Source organism: Piliocolobus tephrosceles, chromosome 19 (assembly GCF_002776525.5).
Source record: "Piliocolobus tephrosceles isolate RC106 chromosome 19, ASM277652v3, whole genome shotgun sequence".
Taxonomy (NCBI): domain Eukaryota; kingdom Metazoa; phylum Chordata; class Mammalia; order Primates; family Cercopithecidae; genus Piliocolobus; species Piliocolobus tephrosceles.
This window is the reverse complement of record NC_045452.1, coordinates 13840372-13864690: the sequence shown is the minus strand read 5'-3', so window position 1 is coordinate 13864690 and position 24319 is coordinate 13840372. Positions and strand designations below refer to the sequence as shown.

Genomic DNA, 24319 nt, shown 5'->3' with positions numbered 1-24319 from the left:
AGTTCAAAACCAGCCTGGGCAACATAGCAAGACCCCAGTTCTACAAAAAACAAAAACAAAACACACACACACACACCCCTACATATACACACACACACACACCCCTACATACACACACACACATATATATTTACATATACAATATGATATACTTTTATATATTATATATTTATATATATATTATATATATCACGACCCCAGTATCCTTTTGCTGACACAAAATCTCACCCCGTGTCTTAACTAAGAGCATCCTGAGTGCAGAGATTTCAGGATCATCTAGAGCCTTCCACCCCCTTTCAAAGCCCGCCTTGGAAGCAAACCAACACCCAAGGCAGCTTTTGGCCTTAAGAAGTGCGAAAATGTGGGCCGGGCGCGGTGGCTCAAGCCTGTAATCCCAGCACTTTGGGAGGCCGAGACGGGCGGATCACAAGGTCAGGAGATCGAGACCATCCTGGCTAACACGGTGAAACCCCGTCTCTACTAAAAATACAAAAAAACTAGCCGGGCGAGGTGGCGGATGCCTGTAGTCCCAGCTACTCCGGAGGCTGAGGCAGGAGAATGGCGGAAACCCGGGAGGCGTAGCTTGCAGTGAGCTGAGATCCGGCCACTGCACTCCAGCCCGGGCGGCAGAGCAAGACTCCGTCTCAAAAAAAAAAAAAAAAAGAAGTGCGAAAATGTCCTGTATATATTATATATCATATCATATATTATGATATATAATATATTGTTATATAATTATAATATATAAATATATTATATTTATATAACATATATACATATATAACGTATATGTATATATATTTTATAGATATAAAAAACTCATATATATACTATATATTAAAAAAACCCATATTGGGGTTTTTTTTGTTTTTTTTTAATGGAGTTTCTCTCTGTCACCCAGGCTGGAGGGCAGTGGCAAGATCTCGTCTCACTGCAACCTCTGCTTTCCAGGTTCATCAAGCAATTCTCCTGCCTTGGCCTCCCAAGTAGTTGGGACTACAAAAAATATTTTTAAAAAAGAAAAACAGGCCAGGCGCGGTGACTCATGTCTGTAATCCCAGCACTTCGGGAGGCTGAGGTGGGCAGATCATGAGGTCAAGAGATCAAGACCATCCTGGCCAACATGGTGAAACCCTGTCTCTACTAAAAATACAAAAAATTAGCTGAGCGTGGTGGCGGGCGCCTGTAGTCCCAGCTACTTGGGAGGCTGAGGCAGAAGAATCGCTTGAACCCGGGAGGCAGAGGTTGCAGTAAGCCGAGATCGCGCCACTGCACTCCAGCCTGGCGACAGAACGAGACTCTGTCAAAAAAAAATAAAAGAAAGAAAAACTGTGGCCGGGCGCGGTGGCTCAAGCCTGTAATCCCAGCACTTTGGGAGGCCGAGACGGGCGGATCACGAGGTCAGGAGATCGAGACCATCCTGGCTAACACGGTGAAACCCCGTCTCTACTAAAAAATACAAAAAAAAAACTAGCTGGGCGATTTGGCGGGCGCCTGTAGTCCCAGCTACTCGGGAGGCTGAGGCAGGAGAATGGCCTAAACCTAGGAGGCGGAGCTTGCAGTGAGCTGAGATCCGGCCATTGCACTCCAGCCTGGGCGGCAGAGCGAGACCCCGTCTCAAAAAAAAAAAAAAAAAAAAGAAAGAAAAACTGGCCAGCCGCGGTGGCTGATGCCTGTAATCCCAACCCTTTGGGAGGCCAAGGCGGGTGGATCACCTGAGGTCAGGAGTTCTAGACCACCTTGGCTGACGTGGCAAAACCCCATCTCTACTAAAAATACAAAAATTAACGAGGTGTGTTGGTATGTGCCTATAATCCCAGCTACTCAGGAGGCTGAGACAGGAGAATCGCATAAACCTGGGAGGCGGAGGTTGCAGTGAGCGGAGATCACACCATTGCACTCCATCCAGTGTGGGCAACAGAGTGAGGCTCCATTTCAAAAAAAAAGCCAGGGATGTTGACTCACGCCTGTAATCCCAGCACTTTGGGAGGCCAAGGTAGGTGGATCACCTGAGGTCGGGAGTTTGAGATTAGCCTGACCAACATGGTGAAACCTCATCTCTACTAAAAATACAAAAATTTAGCCGGGCGTGGGGGCGGGCACCTGTAATCCCAGCTACTCGGGAGACTGAGGCAGGAGAATCGCTTGAACCCCGGAGGCAGAGGTTGCAGTGAGCCAAGATCACGCCATTGCACTCCAGCCTGGACAACAAGGCTCAAAAAAAAAAAAAGAATTCTTCACCTGCATCCCACCCAGAGCCAGTGGTCATGACTGCTCCTCACGTGGGACTGCATTTCTTTTTTTTTTTTTTTTTTTGAGACGGAGTCTCGCTCTGTCGCCCGGACTGGAGTACAGTGGCCAGTGGCCAGATCTCAGCTCACTTCAAGCTCCACCTCCTGGGTTTACGCCATTCTCCTGCCTCAGCCTCCCGAGTAGCTGGGACTACAGGTGCCCGCCACCTCGCCCGGCTAGTTTTTTGTATTTTTTTAGTAGAGACGGGGTTTCACCGTGTTAGCCAGGATGGTCTCGATCTCCTGACCTCGTGATCCGCCCGTCTCGGCCTCCCAAAGTGCTGGAATTACAGGCTTGAGCCACCGTGCCCGGCCCATGGGACTGCATTTCTAAAGCATTGCCAGAACCCTCCACCAGAGCCCAGTGAATAGATGACCCAGAAAAGGCACATCCTGTTTTTTTTGTTGTTTTTTTTTCCCCCCCATCTTGGATACTCTGAGACACTCTGAGCTGCTGAGAAGTCTGGACACCAAGGGACCTATTACAAAGGAGACATGATATTGTTCTGGAGAGATGGCGTTTGCATTGTTGGCATGGTTACCATCTTGAGCTGGAGTAGCCGCCTGTCCACAAATGATTAATGCCACTCAGATAAGATTTTAACTTTTTCTCCCACTGTAGGCCACCTGCAGTCAAGGTGACCTTACTGACCCAGCCAATGATAATAAAACCATCAGCAATAACATAGACAGACAGCGGCTCTTGTTTTTTAATCACTTACCCTCTGCCTGATTTGAGGATGAAGACTTTACTCTCATATTATCTCCCCACATCCTCACTTGGAAGAAGGCTGTTAGCCCCACTATACGGATGAGGAAACTGAGGCCTAGAAGAGTCAAATTCTTGCAGTCATCTGAAGCCTTCCCCACTCACCTCCACTTTGCAATATCTACTTTGCACCCCAATATCCTTTTGCTGACACCAAATCTCACCCCCTGCTTCACTAAGAGCATCGTGAGCACAGAGATTTCAGGATCATCTAGAGCCTTCCACCCGTCTTTCAAAGCCCGCCTTGGAAGCAAACCAGCACCCAAGGCAGCTTTTGGCATTAAGAAGTGCGAAAATGTCCTGTTAGCTGCAATCTGTGAGCTGGTTCTATGAGCTGGTGGAGCTCAGAGCCCCAGTCCCAGTGCCCGCCCCCCACCAGCTTGTTCAGAGGAGCTCAGCTCTGGGGGAGAAGGCAAAGCCAACACCTATTGAGTTGCAGTTAAAATGAGGGCGAAAGAGGCTTTTGTTTCAGTTCTGCAGATGGTCTGGGAGCTTGTGTTTCTTAGCAAGAATTTTCTAGATCTTTTGGCTTGAACCATCTGAATAACTGCCTCAAGCTTTCACATGGTTCCCACTGGGTGGGCTGGGGGGGGAGGGGCTGTTGTGCATGGTCTGGGAAAGCTGGAGAAGGCTGTTCCTTCGCCCCGAGCCTTGGATTTCTTATCTGTGAAATGAGAGGCTACAATGATGAATGGCAAAGTACCTTTTTTTTTCCAGCTCTGAGAGCCTAGGATATTTCACCATTGGAAGACCAGCAGACAATGTCATGACAACTCAAGAGGATACAACAGGGTTGCTTCAAAAGACAAGCGTTTGGACCATGTCAAGACCTGGAGTGAAAAAGGTAATGAACTCCTACTTCATAGCAAGCAGGCCATGGGCCAGCAGTTTGCCACTATGCTGTCTCTTGGTTAAGGCAAGGTCAGTATTATTGTTTTGATTTTACAGATGAGGAAACTGAGTCCCAGGGAGGTTAAGTGTCTTGCCCAGCTACAGCACAGAGAGCAGGGGCTCTGCTCCATCTTCACCGTTCTTCCCACCACTGCCCCTGACCTTCAGAGAGCCTGAGAACATTCTTTTAGCTGTTGAGCTATGAGCATAACTGTCATCAGCTGCTGCTGAAACTGTACCCTGGGAAGCAAGGGAGAGGGTCGCTGAATTTTCACCATGGTTCTCTGCCAGGCAACTATGCTAAAAAACATCTTTTTCTCCCCAGTATGTTAGTAGGAGGCAAGCAGATTGTTATAGCCTTCTATCCTCTTGTAGATAATGGTGGCAGGCTGGCTCCGACTCAGGAGATAAAGAGATCTGAGAGGACCATAGCCACACGAGAAGGCCGACTCCTGTAGGAGGCTGGCTGGCCTTTGCAGAGACAGCACTGAGCTGCCCCCTGGGGTCGTGGGTAGGACCCATTCCCTCTTTAAAGATATAAACTCCTCTACCTGGCCCTTCATAACCTGCCCCTGGCCCATCTTCTCAAGGTCATCACCCACTTCCTGGACACACTAGGCCCACCAGGTTCCCAGACTCTGCCCGTGAGTTTCCAGAATGTTCTTTCCCATCCCTCCACCTCATTCTCTGCTTCTTACACTCCTTTAATACCCACTGAAATCTTAGCTCCTCTAAATAGGAGGTAAGTTTCTCCAACTTAGAAGTGCTCTCGCCTTCCACCTACTCCCACTGTGACTGTGGTATCCACTGTCTGCCTAGAGGGACATTGGTAGGAATGTCCGTGGCTTGCTACTGGGCATCAAGCACTATGTGTTGTCATTTAATGTAGTATAAGGTCTCATTTAATCCTCATGGGAGCTATTCCTCTTACACCCATTAAACAGATGGAAAAATTAAAGCTCAGGGAGGCATCCTCTTACCCAAAGTCACGCTGCTATTAAATGAAGAATTAGGATTTGAACCCAGGTCTTTCTGACTATAAAGTTCACACTCTTTGTTACATACATCTTCTGCTTCCCACTTCCTTAGGAGGCAGCCCTGTCCTTTGTAATAGACTATAAGCACTGGAGGATGGGGCCTGTGTTTCATTCACCATCTGAGCCCCTGGGATGCCTGGCTGAGTGTCCTGGATCCAGGCACTGCCCCATGAATGCTGAATTGAATTCGGTTACACCTTCTGCATATTACAAAACTCCCATCACCAGAGCCCCCTTTGTGAGTGGCCAAGATCTTCTGTCCTCTCCCCTTCTACCCCAGGAAGGGGAACACCTGAAATCAGCTGACAGCTAACACTAAGTGACAGCTGAGTGAAAGGCAAGAAAAGGCAGGGAGCAAGGGGGAAGGCAGGCAGAATTGCGGGAGCCGGGAGGGAGCCCAGAGAAGGAGGAGGGCTGTCCTGTTAAATCTGGCCAGCTTGCAGCTATTCAGAGTACAAGATCTGGAGTTACCAGACCCAGTCTCAAATCCTAGCTCTTCCATAGTAGCTGGCGAAACCCAGGCAAGTTGTTGGACCTCTCTGAGTTTCAGTTTTCCATAAAATGGGCATGTCGGAGGCGGGGTGGAGGGGGTTGGGGGAGAATAAAAAGGGCATGTCACTGTCCTCGCTAGACCTCTTCATTCAGGAGGAATGAGGTTGTGTCTGAGGGAAGGAGGGAGTGCTGCCTACCGGGCTGTTACCTACTTTAAATGGGGACAGTTGGAGGACCAGCCTAACCTGAAATGGCTTCCCCATGAAGTCATTGAGCCCTGAAGGCCTGGGGCAGCAGGGAACTCACAGAATCACAGGCCTATAATAAAGATGTTGGAGACAATTCAGTTTGGCTTTCTTACTCCAAGAGGCAGCACAGCACGGTGGACTGATGGCCAGCTCTGCCAGCAACGGGCTGTCCCCGAATCCTGGCCCCCACTTGGTAATTGTGTAGCCTTGTGTATGCCACTTTGTCCATCTCAGACCACTGGTTCCTTTTTTTTTTTTGAGACAGTGTCTCGCATGTTGCCCAAGCTGGAGTACAGTGGCGTGATTTCGGCTCACTGCAAACTCCGCCTCCCAGATTCAAGCAATTCTCTTGCCCCAGCCTCCTGAGTAGATTACAGGCATGTACCACCATGCCCGGCTAATTTTTGTATTTTTTGTGCGGACGTGGTCTCACCATATTGGCTAGGTTGGTCTCGAACTCCTGACCTCAAGTGATCTGCCTGCCTCAGCCTCCCAAAGTGCTGGGATTACAGGCATGAGCCATCGCGCCTGTCCTGGTTCTTTATCTTTAATATGGAATTTAAAGTAATTCCTTTGCCACAGCACTACTGGGAGGATCAGAGACCCAGACAATAAGAGCTGGTCATTCAGCTGGCCCTGTGGGAACTGAGGCTCAGAAAGGGAAAGTAATTCACCCATGGTCACACAGCAGGTTAGCGAAATCAAGCCTCTGCCCAGGCCTCCCAAAGTCCAACCCTGGGCTAAGCATCAGACAGCTGTGGTCTTACCACAAAGAAGGCTGAGACTACCCTTGGACATGCAGCCAAGGAACTCATACTGGGAAGCACTGGTGGGATTCTGTGTCTCACTGAGCTGAAATAATTGCTTGGGTTGCCTGTGGATGGAGTATGGCAAAAAGCCCAAGTCAGAGCCTAGGGTCATATGTCCAATCTGGGGTCTAATCCACAATAATAACCCTGGCCATATCGGGTCACCTCTCTGACCTCTCTGAGCCTCAGTAGTTTCTCTGCTTACAAAATGGGGGCAAAAATTCCTGGCAGTGCAAAGGAATCATATGAAACACAGACTATTTCTTTTCTCTTTTCTTTTTTTCTCTTTCCCTTTCCCTCTCTGTCTCTTCCTTTCTTTCTCTCTCTCTTTCTTTCCTTCCATCCTTCCTTCCCCTTCTTTCTTTCCTCCTTTCTTTCCTTCCTTTCTTTTCCTTCTTTTTTTTTTTAGACTAGGTCTTCCTGTGTCACCCAGGCTGGGTGCAGTGGCACAATCCTGGCTCATTGCAGCCCTGACCTCCTGGACTCAAGTGATCCTCCCACTTCAGCCTCCCAAGTAGTTGGGACTGACTACAGGTGTGCACCACTACACCTGGCCAATTTTCTATTTTTTATAGAGACAGGGTCTCAATATGTTGCCCTGGCTGGTATTGAACTCCTGGATGCAAGCGATCCTCTCGCCTCAGCCTCCCAAAGTGCTGGGATTACAAGTGTGAGCCACCATGCGTGGCCCGGAGCTATTTTCACAGCAGCTACCCCCGAGCCACTGGGCACCTCACTGTGCTGTCACTAGCAACGGCTTCATTTGGTCCTCACAACAACCCTGCGTGGTGGGAACCTAATTTGTAGATAAATGGCTAGGAACAGGTAGAACCAGGATCCGAGCTCAAGAGGTATTCTCTATGTCTGTTCTCTCACCCCTCCTCTTTCCCTACCTAACTTGGGCTCCTTCTTCAGGTTTCAGTATCACCCTGACTTCTTTTGGAAGGATCCCTTGGCCTCAGGCTGGAGCGGGCACCTGCCCTAGCCCACAGAGCTGGGTTTCTCCCTTTCTTCAACCACACAAGGAGCACCACTAGGCAAAGACCTCATCACGTTCACAGCCGTCTCCCCAGAGCCTCGCACTGTGCTTGGCATACAGCAGGTGCCCAGTAAATACCTGCCAAATGACTGAATGCATCTCGCCAGCCTCAGGATGCCACCAGGCCCTGAGGGAGCCAGGAAGATCAGAGGAAAGCTTTTGGATTCCTGCCACACCTCACATTAGCAGCATCTTCTCCGAGTCCTGACAGCCAGCCTCCTGGGACACCATTTGAGCCAGCTGAATTCCGGTCACCGCTTCACCTTGGAAAAGCATCCGCAGCGCTCACCAAGCGGCCCCGTAATTGACGTCACAGCGGGGCCAGGAGCTGCCCTGTTAATATTTAATGTGGCCTTCACTGCGGCAAAATGCAGCCTCCAAGAGCTGGAGGGGCCGTGCAGAGTCTCCGTGGGGTTGTGAGGAGGGCACAAATGGGAAAGGGCTTCATAAACCATAAAGCTTCCAACAGATGAGCATTCTGTCGACCCATTTCAGTCCCTGGCTTAACTCAGAAAGAGCTGGGGCTGCACATGCCTGCAGTGGAACAAGAAGACTGCTGACCGAGCCCAAGCACTAAATCAATGGGGGATTAGAGACTCCTGGGTACATTTCATGGAGACAGTGGGAGGGCAGAGCACTGGCGCCAGCCAGACCTGGACTCCACTCCAGGTTTGCCCCCTGCACAGCTGTGTGACTGGGTCAGCAAATGGACCACTGAGCCTCAGTCCCACTTCTCTCTGAAATGGGGATGATGGTTTCCTTGTAGCACTGCTGTGAGGATTCAATAAAACGAGTGATGCCGAAGACCTAGCTTCACACATCGCAGGCTGTCAACACAGGCTGAGACCCTTCTCCAAAACCAAGCCTGGGACCTGAGGTTGGAGAGAGAAGATGCGGGGCCCTTTCAGGCATTCATCGGGCAGAGTGATAGCGGGAGGGAAGAAGGAGCAAGGAGGCACAGGAAGGATGATCTGGGAGCCAAGCATCTCAGGTTTGGACTTTTCACCCCGGTGGGCCCATGCCAGGAGAGGTATCAGAGAGAGGATGGGCGGAGGCCCCCGGAAGCAGAAGCAGAAGGGCCCTCATGGACAATCTCTCTGATCCTCTGGCCCCTTTGGCAGATGGGCATCCGGGAGGGAGCAAACCATGCCAGCGGCTCACACAGCAGAGCTGGGGTCTCACTGGCCTGCAGCCCTCTGGGGCTTCATTAGCTGGGGTTTATCCAAGGCCACATGCCTAGTTGAGGAGGCAGATGTGTTGGAAGACATGATGCAATGGCCCCATTCCTGGTGGTGACCTCCACTTCTTTGGCCTGGATAACAGGAGGAACCTCATCCCCCGCCCCTTCCTGGTCTCTCTCCAGTCTATTTTCCCACAAATCCTGGGAGCTTCCCAAAATGTAAATCTGACCTTGCCTCACCCTGCTTAAAACCTTTCCGTGATCCCACACTTAAGGTCTCCAGAGAAAATACAGGAGGCTCAGTTAAAACTGAATTACAAGCTGAGTATGGTGGCACACACCCATAGTGCTACTCAGCAGGCTGAGGCAGGAAGATCGCTTGAGGCCAGGAGTTTGAGGCCAGCCTGGGCAACATAGTATAACTCTGTCTTAAAAAAAAAAAAAAAAAAAAAAAACTTCAGATAAACAATGAATAATATTTTCGTATAAGAATGTCCCAGATATTGCATACACATGCTACAGAAATTGTTTGTTGTTCATATGAAATCCAAATTTAACAGGGCAACCTATATTTTAATTTGCTAAATCTGGTCTACCTACATACATTGCCCTCAGGAAGAAGGACAAAGCCTTTTTTTTTTCTTTCTTTCTCTTTGAGATGAAATCTCAAAAGCCTGTCACCCAGGCTGGAGTGCAGTGGCACCATTTCGGCTCACTGCAAGCTCCGCCTCCCAGGTTTAAGCATTTCTCCTGCCTCAGCCTCCTGAGTAGCTGAGACTACAGACGCGCGCCACCATGCCCAACTAATGTTTGTATTTATAGTAGAGACAGAATTTCACCATGTTGGCCAGGCTGGTCTCAAACTCCTGGCCTCAAGTGATCTGCCTGCCTTGGCCTCCCAAAGTGCTGGGATTACAGGTGTGAGCCACCACGCCTGGCCAGGATAAAGGATGAAGTCTTTAGTTAGCCCATGAGACCAGTTTGGCCCTGAGCTCATCCCTCCGCTCTCTTCCACATGGACCCTCTGCTTCAGACACAGCTTGTTGCCTTTACTTGAGAAACTCAAGCCCTCCTTCCCCTCTCTGTCCTTTGCAGATGTCCTTTCATTGGAACCCTCTTGGTATCATCTCCTCCCAGTGCCGCACAGTGCTTGACCTGACTCATCCTCAGGACTCTGAAGCATCATCACTTCCTTTCGAGGCCTGTGTTGTATCTCCTCTGTGTGGAGGAGTGCCTCTCTCTATCTGTCCTGTTCACGTGGGGTACGGCAGGGGTTCCGCAAACATCTGTTGCAGTGAATTACTAAATTCCACAGCCCCTTACACTTTTCCTATCAACAGTTTCCCCTCCTTCAGCCAAATCTTGTGTGCCCCTCCAAGTCCTATTGGAACCCCATCTCCTCCAGGCCTTCCCTGAGCCCCACAGACCTCCCTGTGGGGAGGACTCCCTCAGAAGCTCTTTTCTTCTGAGATGCATCTGGTATGTCTCAGTCACATCTGGGGCAGCAAACAAATCTTTTTATCCCATAAGCTTGGCAAGATCAGCAACCCTCAGACTCCCCTGCTATGACCTGTGGTGCTGAGCACTGTGTCTTCCTGACAGACAGTGCTTCTCAACAAACGCTGGTGAGCTTGGGGGAAGCCAAGCTGAGCTCCTGTGTTGGCCTCTCCTCCCTGCCACTGGCCAATAACCAAAATCCTAACCCAGCCCTGAAGCAAAGCATCTTACATACTGTATTCCTATAAAGGAGGCAGGGAGACAAACTTAGTTCCCACTTTATAGGACAGGAAACTAAGGGAGTAGAGGAACCCATTTGTATTAGGGTTCTCTAGAGGGACATAATTACTGGCATATATATGTGTGTATATATGTGTATATGCATATATATGTGTATATGTATATATGTATATGTATATATGTGTATATATGTATATGTATATATAAAGGGGAGTTTATTATGTATTAACTCACATGATCACAAGGTCCCACGATAGGCCGTCTGCAGGCTGAGGAGCAAGGAGAGCCAGTCCGAGTTTCAAAACTGAAGAACTTGGAGTCTGATGTTTGAGGGCAGGAAGCATCCAGCACAGGAGAAAGATGTAGGCTGGGAGGCTAGACCAGTCTCTCGTTTACATTTTTTCTGCCTGTTTATATTCTAGCAGCTGATTAGATGGTGCCCACCCAGGTTAAAGGTGGGTCTGCCTTTCCCAGCCCACTGAGTCAAATGTTAATATCCTTTGGCAACACTCTCACAGACACACCCAGGATCAATACTTTGAATCCTTCAGTCCAATCAAGTTGACAGTCAGTATCAACCATCACACCATTGTTCAAGGCTCAGGTCTCTGGGTGCCATCCTACCCCAGGGTCTTTGCACCTGCTCTTCCTCTGCCTGGAACACTCTTCCCAGAGATCTTGACATGGATGATGTCGCATATTAAAGATGGCCACATAGGCCAGGCATGGTGGCTGACACCTGTAATCCTAGCACTTTGGGAGGCCAAGGCAGGAGGACAGCCCCAGGCAGAGTTCAAAACCAGTCTGAGCAGCATAGTGAGACCCCATTGCTACAAAAAAATAAGAAAAAAGTAGCCAGGCAGGGTGGCACACTCCTGTAGTCCCAGCTACTCAGGAGGCTCAGGTGGGAGGATCGCTTGAGCTGAGGAGTTTGAGGATGCAGTGAACTATGGTTGTGTTGCTACAGTTCTGCCTGGGCAACAGAGCAAGACCCTATCTGTACACAAAAAAACAGTTTTTTAATCAACTCGGTGTTGTGGTGCATGCCTACTCAGGAGGTGAAGGCAGGAGGACTGTTTGAGCCTGGGAGCTTGGGGGTGCAGTGAGCTATGATCGTGCCACTGCACTCCAGTGTGGGAAAGGGAGTGAGACCCTGTCTCAAAAAATAAAAAAAATAAAAAAGATTTCTTACTAATCACAACTTTGGTACACTTCAAAATCATTTTTGTTACTATCTGCAATGTAGATCATGTCTCTTTTCATATAAAATATAATATTTATAAATTTATAAAATACAAAGATGGAGTTTCACCATGTTGGCCAGGCTGGTCTTGAACTCCTGGCCTCAAATGATCTGCCCGCCCTGGCCTCCCAAAGTTCTGGGATTACAGGCGTGAGCCACCACACCCGGCCGATCATGTCCCATAAATAAGATCACAAATATTTTGCTGCTACCCCCCCATCAAGAAGTGGCATCCCTTTACCTGCCCTTTGAATCTGGGCAGGGCTTGTGACTTGCTCTGACAACAGAATGTGGCAAAAGTGACCCTTTATGAGTTCAGAAGCCTAGGCCTCAAGAGACCTTGCAAGCTTGTGCCTTCCCCCTCTTGGAATGCTGCTCCTAGACCACCACATAAGGCAGCCGGTCTACCAGCTGGAGGATGGAGGCCATGTGATAGGGATCTGAGATACCCTGGCCAAAAGCCAGCGCCAACCACCAGATGTGTGAGTGAGGGTTTCTTGGACCTTCCAGCTCAGCTGTGACTCCAACTGAATGCAGCTGCAAGTATGACCAGGAGAAATGGGCAGAGGAACCACTCAGGCCAACCAGACTCATGAAAATGGTTGTTGTAAGCCACTAAGTTTGGGGGTTTGTTAGGCGGCTATAGATAACCAAGACAACTGCCTCCTCATTCAGGTGCCTGCTCCCTTCCCCTTCAGTCCCTTCCTTCCCCGCTCAAACCCCCGCCAATTGCTGTTTATGCCATTATCCTGTTTCATCCTGTCCAAGGCATTTATCACTGTATGAAACCATGATGTATTCACTCAAGGACCTGCGGTGCATTTCCGCCACGAGGCTGCAATTTCCATGAGGGCAGGGGCCAGAATGGTTTGTTCCCTGCCATCTCCCTCGAGCCTGTGTGTGTGGTGTCTGGCACAGAGAAGCTGCCGTAATTGCTGTTGATGGAGAGATCGTGTGCCTGCCCCTTGCTGCTGTGGTGCCTGGGGGAGCAGCGTGGCAGGTGAGAGCTCCTGCCTGGTCGTGTCTTCCAAAACCGGTGCCCTTGGGAGGGTAGGAGGGCAGGCCAGGTGGCTGGGCTGTTTCAGGGGCAAGAGCTTCAGGGAGCCCAAGTTGAGTAGAAAGAAAAGGAAACTGCCAAAATGTTCATTTTCAGCAGGGGCTTAGATTCAGGCCAAGGAAGTTACTAGGGCTTCTCTCCTCCAGGTCAGCTGCGAATTGCCAGCAGCCCAGCCACGCCCTTCTGCAAGATCAGCAAGCTGAGAAACTGGGCAATGGGAGGGAGTGTTGGGGACACCGAGTCACTTCCCAGGGGCCAACTATTTCCAAGTCCCTCAGAGTCCTCAGAGTCTGCTTTTTCCAGTGCCAAGGAATTGGTCCAGCAGCCACAGCTTCAGTTGAAGAAAAAATGCATACCCAAGAGAAAAAGAATCAGCTCCCGGGTGTCTTCTTTTTCTCCTTTTTTCTTTTTTTATTTTTTTGAGACGGAGTCTCGCTCTGTCACCCAGGCTTGAGTTCAGTCGCACGATCTTGGTTCACTGCAGTCTCCACCTCCCAGGTTCAAGTGATTCTCCTGCCTCAGCCTCCAGAGCAGCTGGAATTACAGGCGCGTGACACCACTCCTGGCTAATTTTTGTATTTTTAGTAGAGATGGGGTTTCACCATGTTGCTCAGGCTGGTCTCCAACTCCTGACCTTGTGATCCACCTGCCTCGGCCTCCCAAAGTGCTGGGATAACAGGTATGATCCGGGTACCTCTTTAAGCTACCATTCTGCATTCTGTGGGAGCAGAGAGAGCATCACCACGGTTCAAGCCAGGCTACTTTCAAGTTAGGTGGACCTGTGTTCGTATTACGTCTCTATGACTGTGTGACCTTGGGGATGTGACTTGACCTTCCTAAGCACCAGTTTCTGCATCTATTAGGATTGGACAGTGAAGGCCGAATTCCTAAGGTTGTGATGAGAATTTAATGAGAGTATGCATGCCCAGCACAGCTTCACGCACACAGAAACAGTAAAACTGATTGTAGGTAAGCTTATGAGTACTTCTTCACCTGTTGGCACAGGGGGGTTGAGGGGAAGAGCAAGGTTTGCAGTTAAATGCAGACCCTTCCTGGAGACCAGGGCCACATTTAGGGGTTGCCTGGCCGAGACTAGGGCTATGGTATGAACCCTTGGTCCACAATGGACTGCCTGATTCTAACTGGCTTCTCTAACAGATGAGATGACCACTCAGATAAGCCCTCAGAGGGCCTCCAATCCTCCTGGAACCCCACTGGTATAGATAGGTCAGTGGTTTGGAGGTAGAGCCCTGACAAGGATTCAGAAGGCCTGGGTTAAAGGCCCGGCTCTGGCACTAATGTGCTGTGTGACATGGAACAAATCATTTGCTTTCTCTGGGCTCTAGTGTCCTCATCTATAAAATGGGTCATTCATCTCTGACTTACCGAACTCATAGGGTTGTTGAGCTGATGAGCTAATTTAGATGAAAGAGTGTTTTGAAATGCATTTGCTGTTTGGTGAATAAAAAGGGGATAGATATGAAAACTGAAAGGACCCCTGGATTCTCTAGCAAAGCCCCTCTAAAGCCTTTAAACCAGGCAATATAAATATAAGTTCAAACCCTGGCTTTTATTAGTAACTTGCATGACTTTGGGCAAATGAGTTAACCCCTGGCACTGCTAGTGGTATGATTTTTCTTCTGAAGGAGACAGGACCTGTGGAGCAAGAAAAGGCTGGAAGAAGCTACAAGATACAGGGTAGACAAGATGAGGAGGAGAAGCCCACCAGCCCCAAAAACCCCTGGGCAACTGGTGGTGGGGAGGTCCCCACCTGACTGTGAGCTTAGGTGGGGGCTACCTGTTCCTCCTTCCATCCCCCACAAGCAGTCCTCTGGATCTCAGCCCACCCCAGGTAGATGGTGACTCAAGTTGTTCTGCAGGGACTGGTCCCCCTGCCTCTGTTACCATGGCACTGCAGCACAGCCTGGCCAATCAGGAAGGAGATGAGTATCTGAGTCTCTGTTGCTAAAGCTGGAGCAGGACACCTAGCCAATGGGAAGGGCAGCCGAGTGGAGCCACCATGGAAACCTCAGCAGTGAGGTTCAAACCATGTTTTTTGTCTCTATGTCTCATTTTCAGGAGGTGGGCTGGGTTTTCTGCATTCCTTTTTTTTTTTTTTTTTTTTTGCAAAGAGCATCTTGCAACCCCAAGAGGATATTCAGGAGTCACGATGGGGTGCATAACAAGAAGAACCTTTGAAGAGTCAGAAAGGACTCAAGCTCAGCAGGGCACAGCTTCAGATGAATTATTCCCCCAGATGCTCAACACCACCTGTGTTTATGATCTTAGCTCATCCCCACAGCTCTACCTAGCCCCATCTGTCCTAGGAAATAACTGCAGACTGCAGAAAAATCCCCACCCCCAACGTAAGAAAAGGAATGTGGGGTCACCTCCTTAATCCCAATAGTTTTGTGGCTTTGGACAAACTCCTTAACCTCTCTTCCTGCAGGCAATGTAGTGGAGTAGCATAGAGACATGGGTCAGACACAGGGGCTGCCCCAGTGTAAAATTAGAAGATTGGGAAAATGGGCTCTGTGATTCCTTTCAGATCTCACATTCTAGACTTGATGCTTTTTCACCCTCAGGCTCTGGATAAAGTGGATCTACAAGAAATAACTTCCCAAGGAGGAGTCCTGTAAATAGTATGAGTGGACAAATAAGACTCAGGCTGCTTCTTGCCATGAAATTGCCAGACAAGGAGGGATGTCTGTTTCAGAGCCCCGGGCCACAGGAGTGTAGTCACACAGCTACCTGCATGCAGAGCCCAGAGTAGAAGACCTAGATCCCTTTACCCTGCAACATGCAATTTTCTTAAACCAGTCTTCTTATCCTTGGGTGGGCAGTCAGGGAGCTGTGCACGCCCACACCTCCAACACCCTTTATTTTGCAAACACAGGCATAAAAACAACTGCAAGGGAAAGTGTGTCCCACCCCTTACCCACTCCCTTCTGGCTTTCTTTCTGTTGCCTGGCAACAGTTCTATCCAGAAACCTGGGTGTCATCCTGGATAACTCCCTCACCCTTATCCTTCCCATAAAACCCATGGCCCAATCACGTCCATTTTGTCTCCTAAATGGCCCCCAAGTCCATCCACTCCTCCCCGCCCCCATCACCTCCCCAGTCCAAGTTTCCATCATGAATTTCCTGGACATCTACATTGGCTTCCCACAGGCCTCCGGCTTTCACACTTGCTCATCCCATCCCCCGCTTCCATCTTCTATAACCACAGCCAAAATAATCTTTTAAAAATACAAATCTGATCCTGTCACCTGCTCCTTGCTTAGAACCTCTAAGAATAAAAATCAAAATCTTCAGCATGCCCAAGAGCACTGCATGGTCAGGCCTACTTCCCGACTTTATCTTGCCCTGTGCATGCCCTTCCCTTTCTTCCTGAACATTTTTTCCTCCCCAATTCTTCTGTTTAATCCTGCTCACCCTGTAGCCCTCAGTTCTATGGTCACTTGGGGAGCCATTGCTGACCTTCATGACTAGGTCAGATTGCCCTGTGATGGACTCTCCCAGCACCATGTGCCCTTTTTGTCTGTAGCAGTTATCATAGTTAAAATTTTACCCTTATTTACCATTATTTGATTTATATCTGTAAGCTCTGCCTCACACTTCATGAATGCAGTGATTTTATCTTGTTCTTTGCTTGAAACATGGATGGATGGATGGATGGATGGATGGATGGGTGGATAGATGGACAGGAGTTGGATGAATAGGTGGGTGGGTGGATGGATGGATGGATGTTTAGACGAACATGAGCTGGATCAGTAGGTGTATGGATGGATGGGTATATGGATGAATGAATGAATGTTTGGATGAACAGGAGTTAAATAGGTGGATGAATGGATGGATGGATGCATGGATGTACAGGAATTAGATAAATAGGTATATGGATGGATGGATGTATAGATGGGTGAATGAGTGTATGTATGTATATATACGGATGGATGGATGCATGGAGAATGGATGGATGGGTAGATGGATGGATGGATGTTTGGATGAACAAGAGTTGGATAAATATGTGGATGGATGGATGGACAAGAATTTGATGAATAGATATATGTATAGATGCATGAATGGATAGATGGATGTATATATGGATGGATGGATGGATGGATGTTTGGATGAAAAGGAGTTGGATATATAGGTGGATGGATGAATGTGTGGGTGGATGGAGATAGATGGATATATGGATGGATGGATGGGTGTATAGAGAGATGGATGCTCCCATTTTTCCTAGCTTACTTAGATCTAATCATATCTCCCTCTAGTCTGTGGCCAACTAGTCTTCCACCTGTTCATTCAACATACACCAAGCATATCTGATGTGCCAGGAATATGCCCACAGTGCTGTGGGAACCCAAAGAAAGAGGTATTTCCATGCCCTTGAAACACCCTTGAAACTTAGATAATAATAACAGCTACTTCTAATTAACATTTACTATTTGGCCAGGCACAGTGGCTCATGCCTGTAATCCCAGCACTGTGGGAGGCCACGGCGGATCGCTTGAGCTCAGGAGTTTGAGAGCAACCCTGTCAATATGGCAAAACCTCATCTATACAAAAAAATACAAAAATTAGCTAGGCATGGTGGTACATACCTGTAGCCCCAGCTACCCTGGGGGGGCTGAAGCAGGAGGATTTCTTGAACCTGGGAGATCGAGGTTGTGGTGAGCTGAGATCATGCCACTGCACTCCAGCCCAGGTGACAAAGTGAGACTCTGTCTAAAAAACAAAAATTGTTTTACTATTCTGTGCCAGAGACCACTGTAGGCTCTCCTGAGAAGCTCTCACTCCTTTTTGTCTACTAATCCAGTAGAAGAAACCAGAAGCCTGATGGTGTCTCAAAGTTCAGCTTCGGTGTGGCCTTCTCCAAGGATTCCTCCCTGGTCAGTCAGTCCTTGGCTGATCTCCTGTCCTCAGAACTGTGTCGCCCAGGCTGGAGTGCAGTGGCTGGATCTCAGCTCACTGCAAACTCTGCCTCCCGGGTTTATGCCATTCTCCTGCCTCAGCCTCCCTAGTAGCTGGGACTACAGGCGCCCGCCACCTCGCCCGGCTAGTTTTTTTGTACTTTTTAGTGGAGACGGGGTTTCACCACGTTAGCCAGGATGGTCTCGATCTCCTGACCTCGTGATCCGCCCGTCTCGGCCTCCCAAAGTGCTAGGATTACAGGCTTGAGCCACCGCGCCCAGCCTAAACTGCTTTTCTTTTTCTTTTTCTATTTATACATTTTTTTGAGACGGAGTCTTGCTCTGTCACCCAGGCTCTGTGAGTTTCTTCCTCTCCACCAGAGAGTGGCATTCCTTATTCCCCAGGAATTAGTAAACTCCCTGGAGACATATGTGCCAGGAATGTGCCCACATCTCACAAAACACCCTTTTGTGGCCTGGGCACCCCTTCTTTCTTTTATTTTTGAAACAGGGTCTCACTCTGTCGCCCAGGCTGGGGTGCAGTGACGCGATCGTGGCTCACTGCAGCTGACTTCCCGGCCTCAAGCAATTCTCCACCTCAGCCTTCCGAGTAGCTGAGACTATAGGCATGTGCCACTATGCCCAGTTTATTATTATTATCATTACTATTATTTTAGTAGAGACGAGGTCTCACTATGTTGCCAAGGCTGGTCTCAAACTCCTAAGCTCAAGCAATCCTCCCATCTTGGCCTCCCAAAGCACTGGGATTACAAGCGTGAGCCGCTATGCCCGGCTGGCACCTCTTCTTTCAATCCTCACAGGACTCTGAGGGAGGCGTGATTTACCCCGATTTTAAATAGCAGGAAACTGATTTGCCCTGGGTCACACAGATAAAAGGTGGTAAAACTAGTGCTGAAACCCAGGCTGATTTGAATCCAAGGCCAAAATCCTTAACCAGTATCCCCAGTCTGGGATAGTCCCTCCAACAGCCCAAATATGGCTGCTACACCCATGCCTGACCACGCCTGGGTGAGGTAGCCCATTCTATTGTTGAATTTCTACCTGTCAAGGAGTTTATTCTTGCCCAGTTGAAATATGCCCCTCTGAAACTGCTACCCAGTGACCCTGACTCTACTCCCTGGTTACAGAACAAGTGCTTCCCCTCTTCCACATGGCAGCCTGTCAATAATTTATAGCCAGCCCTCCTGTATCCCCTGCATCTGATCCTCTCCAGGGAGGGGCAGGAGAGGGGAGAGACTACGAACCTGGAACTACAAAACCCAAGTTCTCATCCTGGCTCAGCCACCGTCCACAGACCAGTAAGTTTCAAAAGAAAATTAAATAGGTGATTTTGACAAATAAGGACATTGAAAAAAATGGCCAACTCCTAGCACCCTTGTTTCATAAAAGAAAGGGCATCCTGACACAGAAAAAAGTAGGGCAGACAACTTCAGAATTAATTTATCTTTATGAAAATTCCTGACTTTGTCCCTGTTCCTCTCATTTCACCATGTCCTGGTGCTGACTCTGTGGGGGACTGGCCCAGGTCTGTAGGCCTTTGAGAACCTTTGCTCCAACCCATTAAAGAAAACACTGCTGGCCAGAAAAACCAAAGTAGAGGATTCCACCATCAGAACACAGTAAGTGACCCTGTTTGAAGAGGGAAGGAACAGCTGAAAGTGCCTGGCACTGAGAAATGGCTGAGCTCAGGAAGTGAGACAGACTTCTCCATTGCACTGTGGTTTCATATCCAGTTTCTATCTCAGCTTAGAGGGGCAAAGGTTTTTCCTACTCCACGGGTACCCTGTGACCACCCAAGGTCACATCTCCAGCCAGCAGAACTCACTGGAAGTCAAGAAGGCTGTTTATGTCCCATGGCAGGAGGCCAGTGAGAAAAGCTGGTTTTCTTCAAAGGCAGCAGATTTTCTCTTGGGGAAGTTTTGGGCTTGGTCTGAAGGATGACCCTCTAACCCAAAGGCTTTCTCATTACTCGTTCTTTCATTTATTTAATATTTACTGAATATCTTCTATGTGCAAGGCACTGTTCTAATGTTAAGAGTACTAAGGTGAGCAAAGAATGATTTGGTCTTTGTTCCCATGGAGCTTAGCATTGATTAGAAAAGGCTGACATTAATTCAAGTGGAAGGAATAAGTTTAAACTGATGGCTGTGATGAAGGCTACAGAAGAGGCATGTATTACTCTGAGAGTGTGATATAAGGAGGGTTCCCCTAGTTAGTGGTCATGGAAGGCTGACATAGTAATGGCCAAGCTGAGATTGAAAGAAGGAAGAGTTGGGGGAGGGATTGCATTGGGAGTTATACCTGATATAAATGACGAATTGATGGGTGCTGACGAGTTGATGGGTGCAGCACACCAACATGGCACAAGTATACATATGTAACAAACCTGCATGTTACGCACATGTACCCTAGAACTTAAAGTATAATAATAATTAAAAAAAAAAAAAAAAAGAAAAGGAAGAAGGAAGAGTATGCATTCACCAGGTGAAGAAGGAGGGAAAGCAGATTCCAGGCAGAGTGCTTGGTGTGGAATGAACATAAATCACATGAAGAACTGCAGTGACGCTGGTATGACTGCAGGGCAGTGAGCAACAGGAAAGAGCATGCAAGATGAGGCTGGAGAGGCAGGTGGAGGCTCACATGTTGCTGGATAGGTAGGTGGGGTTTTCTCCTTTTCTTGAGTGAAACAGGAAGCCACTGAAGGGCATTGAATGTGAAAAGTGGCATAAGTATTATTACTTGAAGGCAGAGAGGAAACAACAGCTGCCTCTTCCAGAAGTCAAACTGATAATGATAGTGGTGGTAATAAAAAGAATGATTGGGCATGGTGGCTCACGCCTGTGATCCCAGCACTTTGGGAGGCTGAGGTAGGCGGATCACTTAAGGTCAGGAGTTTGAGACCAGCCTGGGCAATATGGCAAAACCCTGTCTCTACTAAAATAAAAAAATTATCCAGGCATGGTGGTGCATGCCTGTAATCCCAGCTACTCCTGAGCCCGAGGTAGGAGAACTGCTTGAGCCCGGGAGACAGAGCTAGCAGTGAGCCAAGATCGTACCACTGCACTCCAGCCTGGGCAACAGAGCGAGACTCCGTCTCAAAAACAAAACAAAACTATAATGATTAAAAAATAATAAGTGGGCCGGGCGCAGTGGCTCAAGCCTGTAATCCCAGCACTTTGGGAGGCCGAGACGAGCGGATCATGAGGTCAGGAGATCAAGACCATCCTGGCTAACATGGTGAAACCCTGTCTCTACTAAAAATACAAAAAACTAACCGGGCTAGGTGGCGGGGGCCTGTAGTCCCAGCTACTTGGGAGGCTAAGGCAGGAGAATGGCGTGAACCCGGGAGGCAGAGCTTGCAGTGAGCTGAGATCCGGCCACTGCACTCCAGCCTGGGCGACAGAGCGAGACTCCGTCTCAAAAATAATAATAATAATAAAATAATAATAATAATAAGTGGCTGGGCACAGGTGGCTCACATCTATAATCACTGCACTTTGGGAGGCTGAGGCGGGAGCACTGCTTGAGCTCAGGTGTTTCAGGCTGCAGTGAGCTACGATCATGCCACTGCTCCTCAGCCTTGGTGACAGAGGGAGACCTTCTCTCTAAAAGTAATTATAGTAGTAATAATAGTAAGAGAGCTCATGTTACTAGGCTGGGCGCCTCTAATCCCAGCACTTAGGGAGGCTGAGGCGGGTGGATCACAAGGTCAGAAGATCCAGACCATCCTGGTTAACACAGTGAAACCCAGTCTCTACAAAAAATACAAAAAATTAGCTGGGCGTGGTGGCAGGCGCCTGTGGTCCCAGCTACTTGGGAGGCTGAGGCAGGAGAAATGCTTCAATGCTGGAGGTGGAGGTTGCAGTGAGCTGAGATCGCGCCATTGCACTCCAGCCTGGGCGACAGAGCAAGACTGTCTCCAAAATAAGAGAGAGGTCATGTTACTAAACGCTATATACGATGAAGTGGACATTGTTATTCCCATTTTACAGCTGACAGAACTGAGGCACAGACAGACAAACTCACCCAAGGTCACACAGTAGATGGTAGGGCTGGCAGATAAGTGAGTGATCTCTGGGCACCTAAAAAAATTACTCTCTTAAATAAGTCACAGGACAGGGAAGTGCTATAAAAGAGGGTTTGGGGTCGGGTGTGGTGGCTCACCCCTGTAATCCCAGCACTTTGGGAGGCTGAGGCAGGTGGATCATTTGAGGTCAGGAGTTTGAGACCAGCCTGGCCAACATGGCGAAACCCCATCTCTACTAAAAATACAAAAATTAGGCCGGGCACGGTGGTTCAGGCCTGTACTCCCAGCACTGTGGGAGACCAAGGTGGGCAGATCATGAGGTCAGGAGTTTGAAACCAGCCTGGCCAACATGGAGAAACCCCGTCTCTACTAAAGATACAAAAAATTATCCAGGCGTGGTGGTGCGCACCTGTAATCCCAGCTACTAAGGAGGCTAAGGCAGGAGAATTGCTTGAACCCAGGAGGTGGCGGTTGCAGTGAGCTGAGATTGCACCACTGCTCTCCAGCCTGTGCGACAGGAAAGACTCTGTCTGAAAAAAAAAAAATTAGCTGGGCGTGGTGGCAGGCGCCTGTAATCATAGCTACTCAGGAGGCTGAGGCAGGAGAAATGCTTGAGCTGGGGAGACAGAGATAGCAGTGAGCAGAGATCATACCACTGCACTGCAGACTGGGCAACACAGCAAGACTCTGTCTTAAAAAAAAAAGAAAGAGTTTGAGGGACAACAACTTGAAAGAAACTTGGTTTGTAACTTAGGCCCTTAATCCATGTGGTTTGTTCTGTCAATAAGCATGCATGCATGGAGTGCCTGCTACGTGCTAGGCACACTGAGGCTATAGCAGGGACCAAAACCAATCCCAGCACTTACATTCCAGTGAGCAGAAAAAGACAATGCAGAAGCAGGCAGATAATGCAGAAAATTTTAGATGATGTTAAGGGCTATGGGGAAGAGACAAGAGGACACAGAGGTGGTGCTTTCTAGACAGGGTGGTCAGGGAAGGCCTTTCTGAGAAGGCAACGAGTGACACCCACAATGAGGAACCAACCAAGTCACAATCTTGGGAAGAGGGAATCCAAGAAGAGGGAAGAGACGTGCAAAGGCCCTGAAGCAGGAGCAGCCTTGGGGTGTTCACGGAACAAAAAACAGGAAAAGCTGCATCATTCTGAGTGAGCAGGAGGAGATAAGATTGGAGAATGGAAACTTCCAGAAGCTTAGGCAGGCCTCACAGGGCCTTATGGGCCCTGGCAAGGAGTTGAGGTTTCATCCTGAATTGATGGGAAGTTGCTGAAGGAACTTCAAGCAGGGGAATGATACCACCTGTTCTATGTTTGTCTGTTAGTTTGAGACAGTCTCACTCTGTCCCTCAGGCTAGAGTACAGTGGTGTGATCTTGGCTCACTGCAACCTCCACATCCTGGGTTCCAGTGATTCTCCTGCTTCAGCTTCCTGAGTAGCTGGGACTACAGGCACGTGACAACATACCTGGCTAATTTTTGTATTTTAGGTAAAGATGGGGTTTCGTTGGTCGGGCGTGGTGGCTCATGCCTGTAATCCCAGCACTTTGGGAGGCCGAGGTGGGTGGATCACGAGGTCAGGAGATCAAGACCATCTTGGCTAACACGGTGAAACCCCGTCTCTACTAAAAATACAAAAAATTAGCCGGGCATGGTGGCAGGCGCCTGTGGTCCCAGCTACTCCGGAGGCTGAGGCAGGAGAATGGCGTGAACCCGGGAGGCGGAGCGTGCAGTGAGCCGAGATCGCGCCACTGTACTCCAGCCTGGGCGACAGAGCAAGACTCCGTCTCAAAAAAAAAAAAAGAAAAAAAAAAGAAAAAAAAAAGATGGGGTTTTGCCATGTTGGCCAGGCTGGTCTTGAACTCCTGACCTCAGGTGATCTGCCTGCCTTAGCCTCCCAAAGTGTTGGGATTACAGGCGTGAGCCACCACACCTGGCCTGTTCTGTATTTTATTTTTATTTTTATTTTTAATTTTTATTTATTTATTTATTTATTTTTTGAGACGGAGTCTCGCTCTGTCGCCCAGGCTGGAGTGCAGTGGCCTGATCTCAGCTCACTGCAAGCTCTGCCTCCCGGGTTTACGCCATTCTCCTGCCTCAGCCTCCCGAGTAGCTGGGACTACAGGCGCCCGCCACCTCGCCCGGCTAGCTTTTTGTATTTTTTAGTAGAGACGGGGGTTTCACCGTGTTAGCCAGGATGGTCTCGATCTCCTGACCTCGTGATCCGCTCGTCTCGGCCTCCCAAAGTGCTGGGATTACAGGCTTGCCTGTTCTGTATTTTAAAGAGGGCATGCTGGTTGCTATAAGAATACATTCCTGGGCAGGGCGCGGTGACTCACGCCTGTAATCCTAGCACTTTGGGAGGCCGAGGCGGGCAGATCATGAGGTCAGGAGATTGAGAACATCCTAGCTAACACAGTGAAACCCCGTTTCTACTAAAAAAAAACACACAATTAGCCGGGCGTGGTGGCGAGCGCCTGTAGTCCCAGCTACTCGGGAGGCTGAGGCAGGAGAATGGCATGAACCCAGGAGGCGGAGCTTGCAGTGAGC

At 48.9% G+C, this 24319-nt stretch overlaps 1 protein-coding gene and 1 long non-coding RNA gene across 2 annotated transcripts in view; one reads left to right on the top strand and one right to left on the bottom strand.

Moving 5' to 3' along the window:
* Positions 1-3624: 3624 nt before the first annotated feature.
* Positions 3625-9196, top strand: C19H22orf24 (chromosome 19 C22orf24 homolog). Its single transcript, XM_031934642.1, is given in 3 exon segments — positions 3625-3774; positions 3776-3904; positions 7453-9196. Coding segments are annotated over 3 exon segments (297 nt in total). The 3' UTR covers positions 7471-9196.
* An 8275-nt stretch (positions 9197-17471) lies between these two features.
* Positions 17472-24319, bottom strand: part of LOC111521808 — a 9812-nt gene continuing 2964 nt past the window's right edge. The window contains exon 3 of the long non-coding RNA XR_002725075.1: positions 17472-17524. This is a non-coding gene — a long non-coding RNA (uncharacterized LOC111521808). The remainder of the gene's footprint in view (positions 17525-24319) is intronic.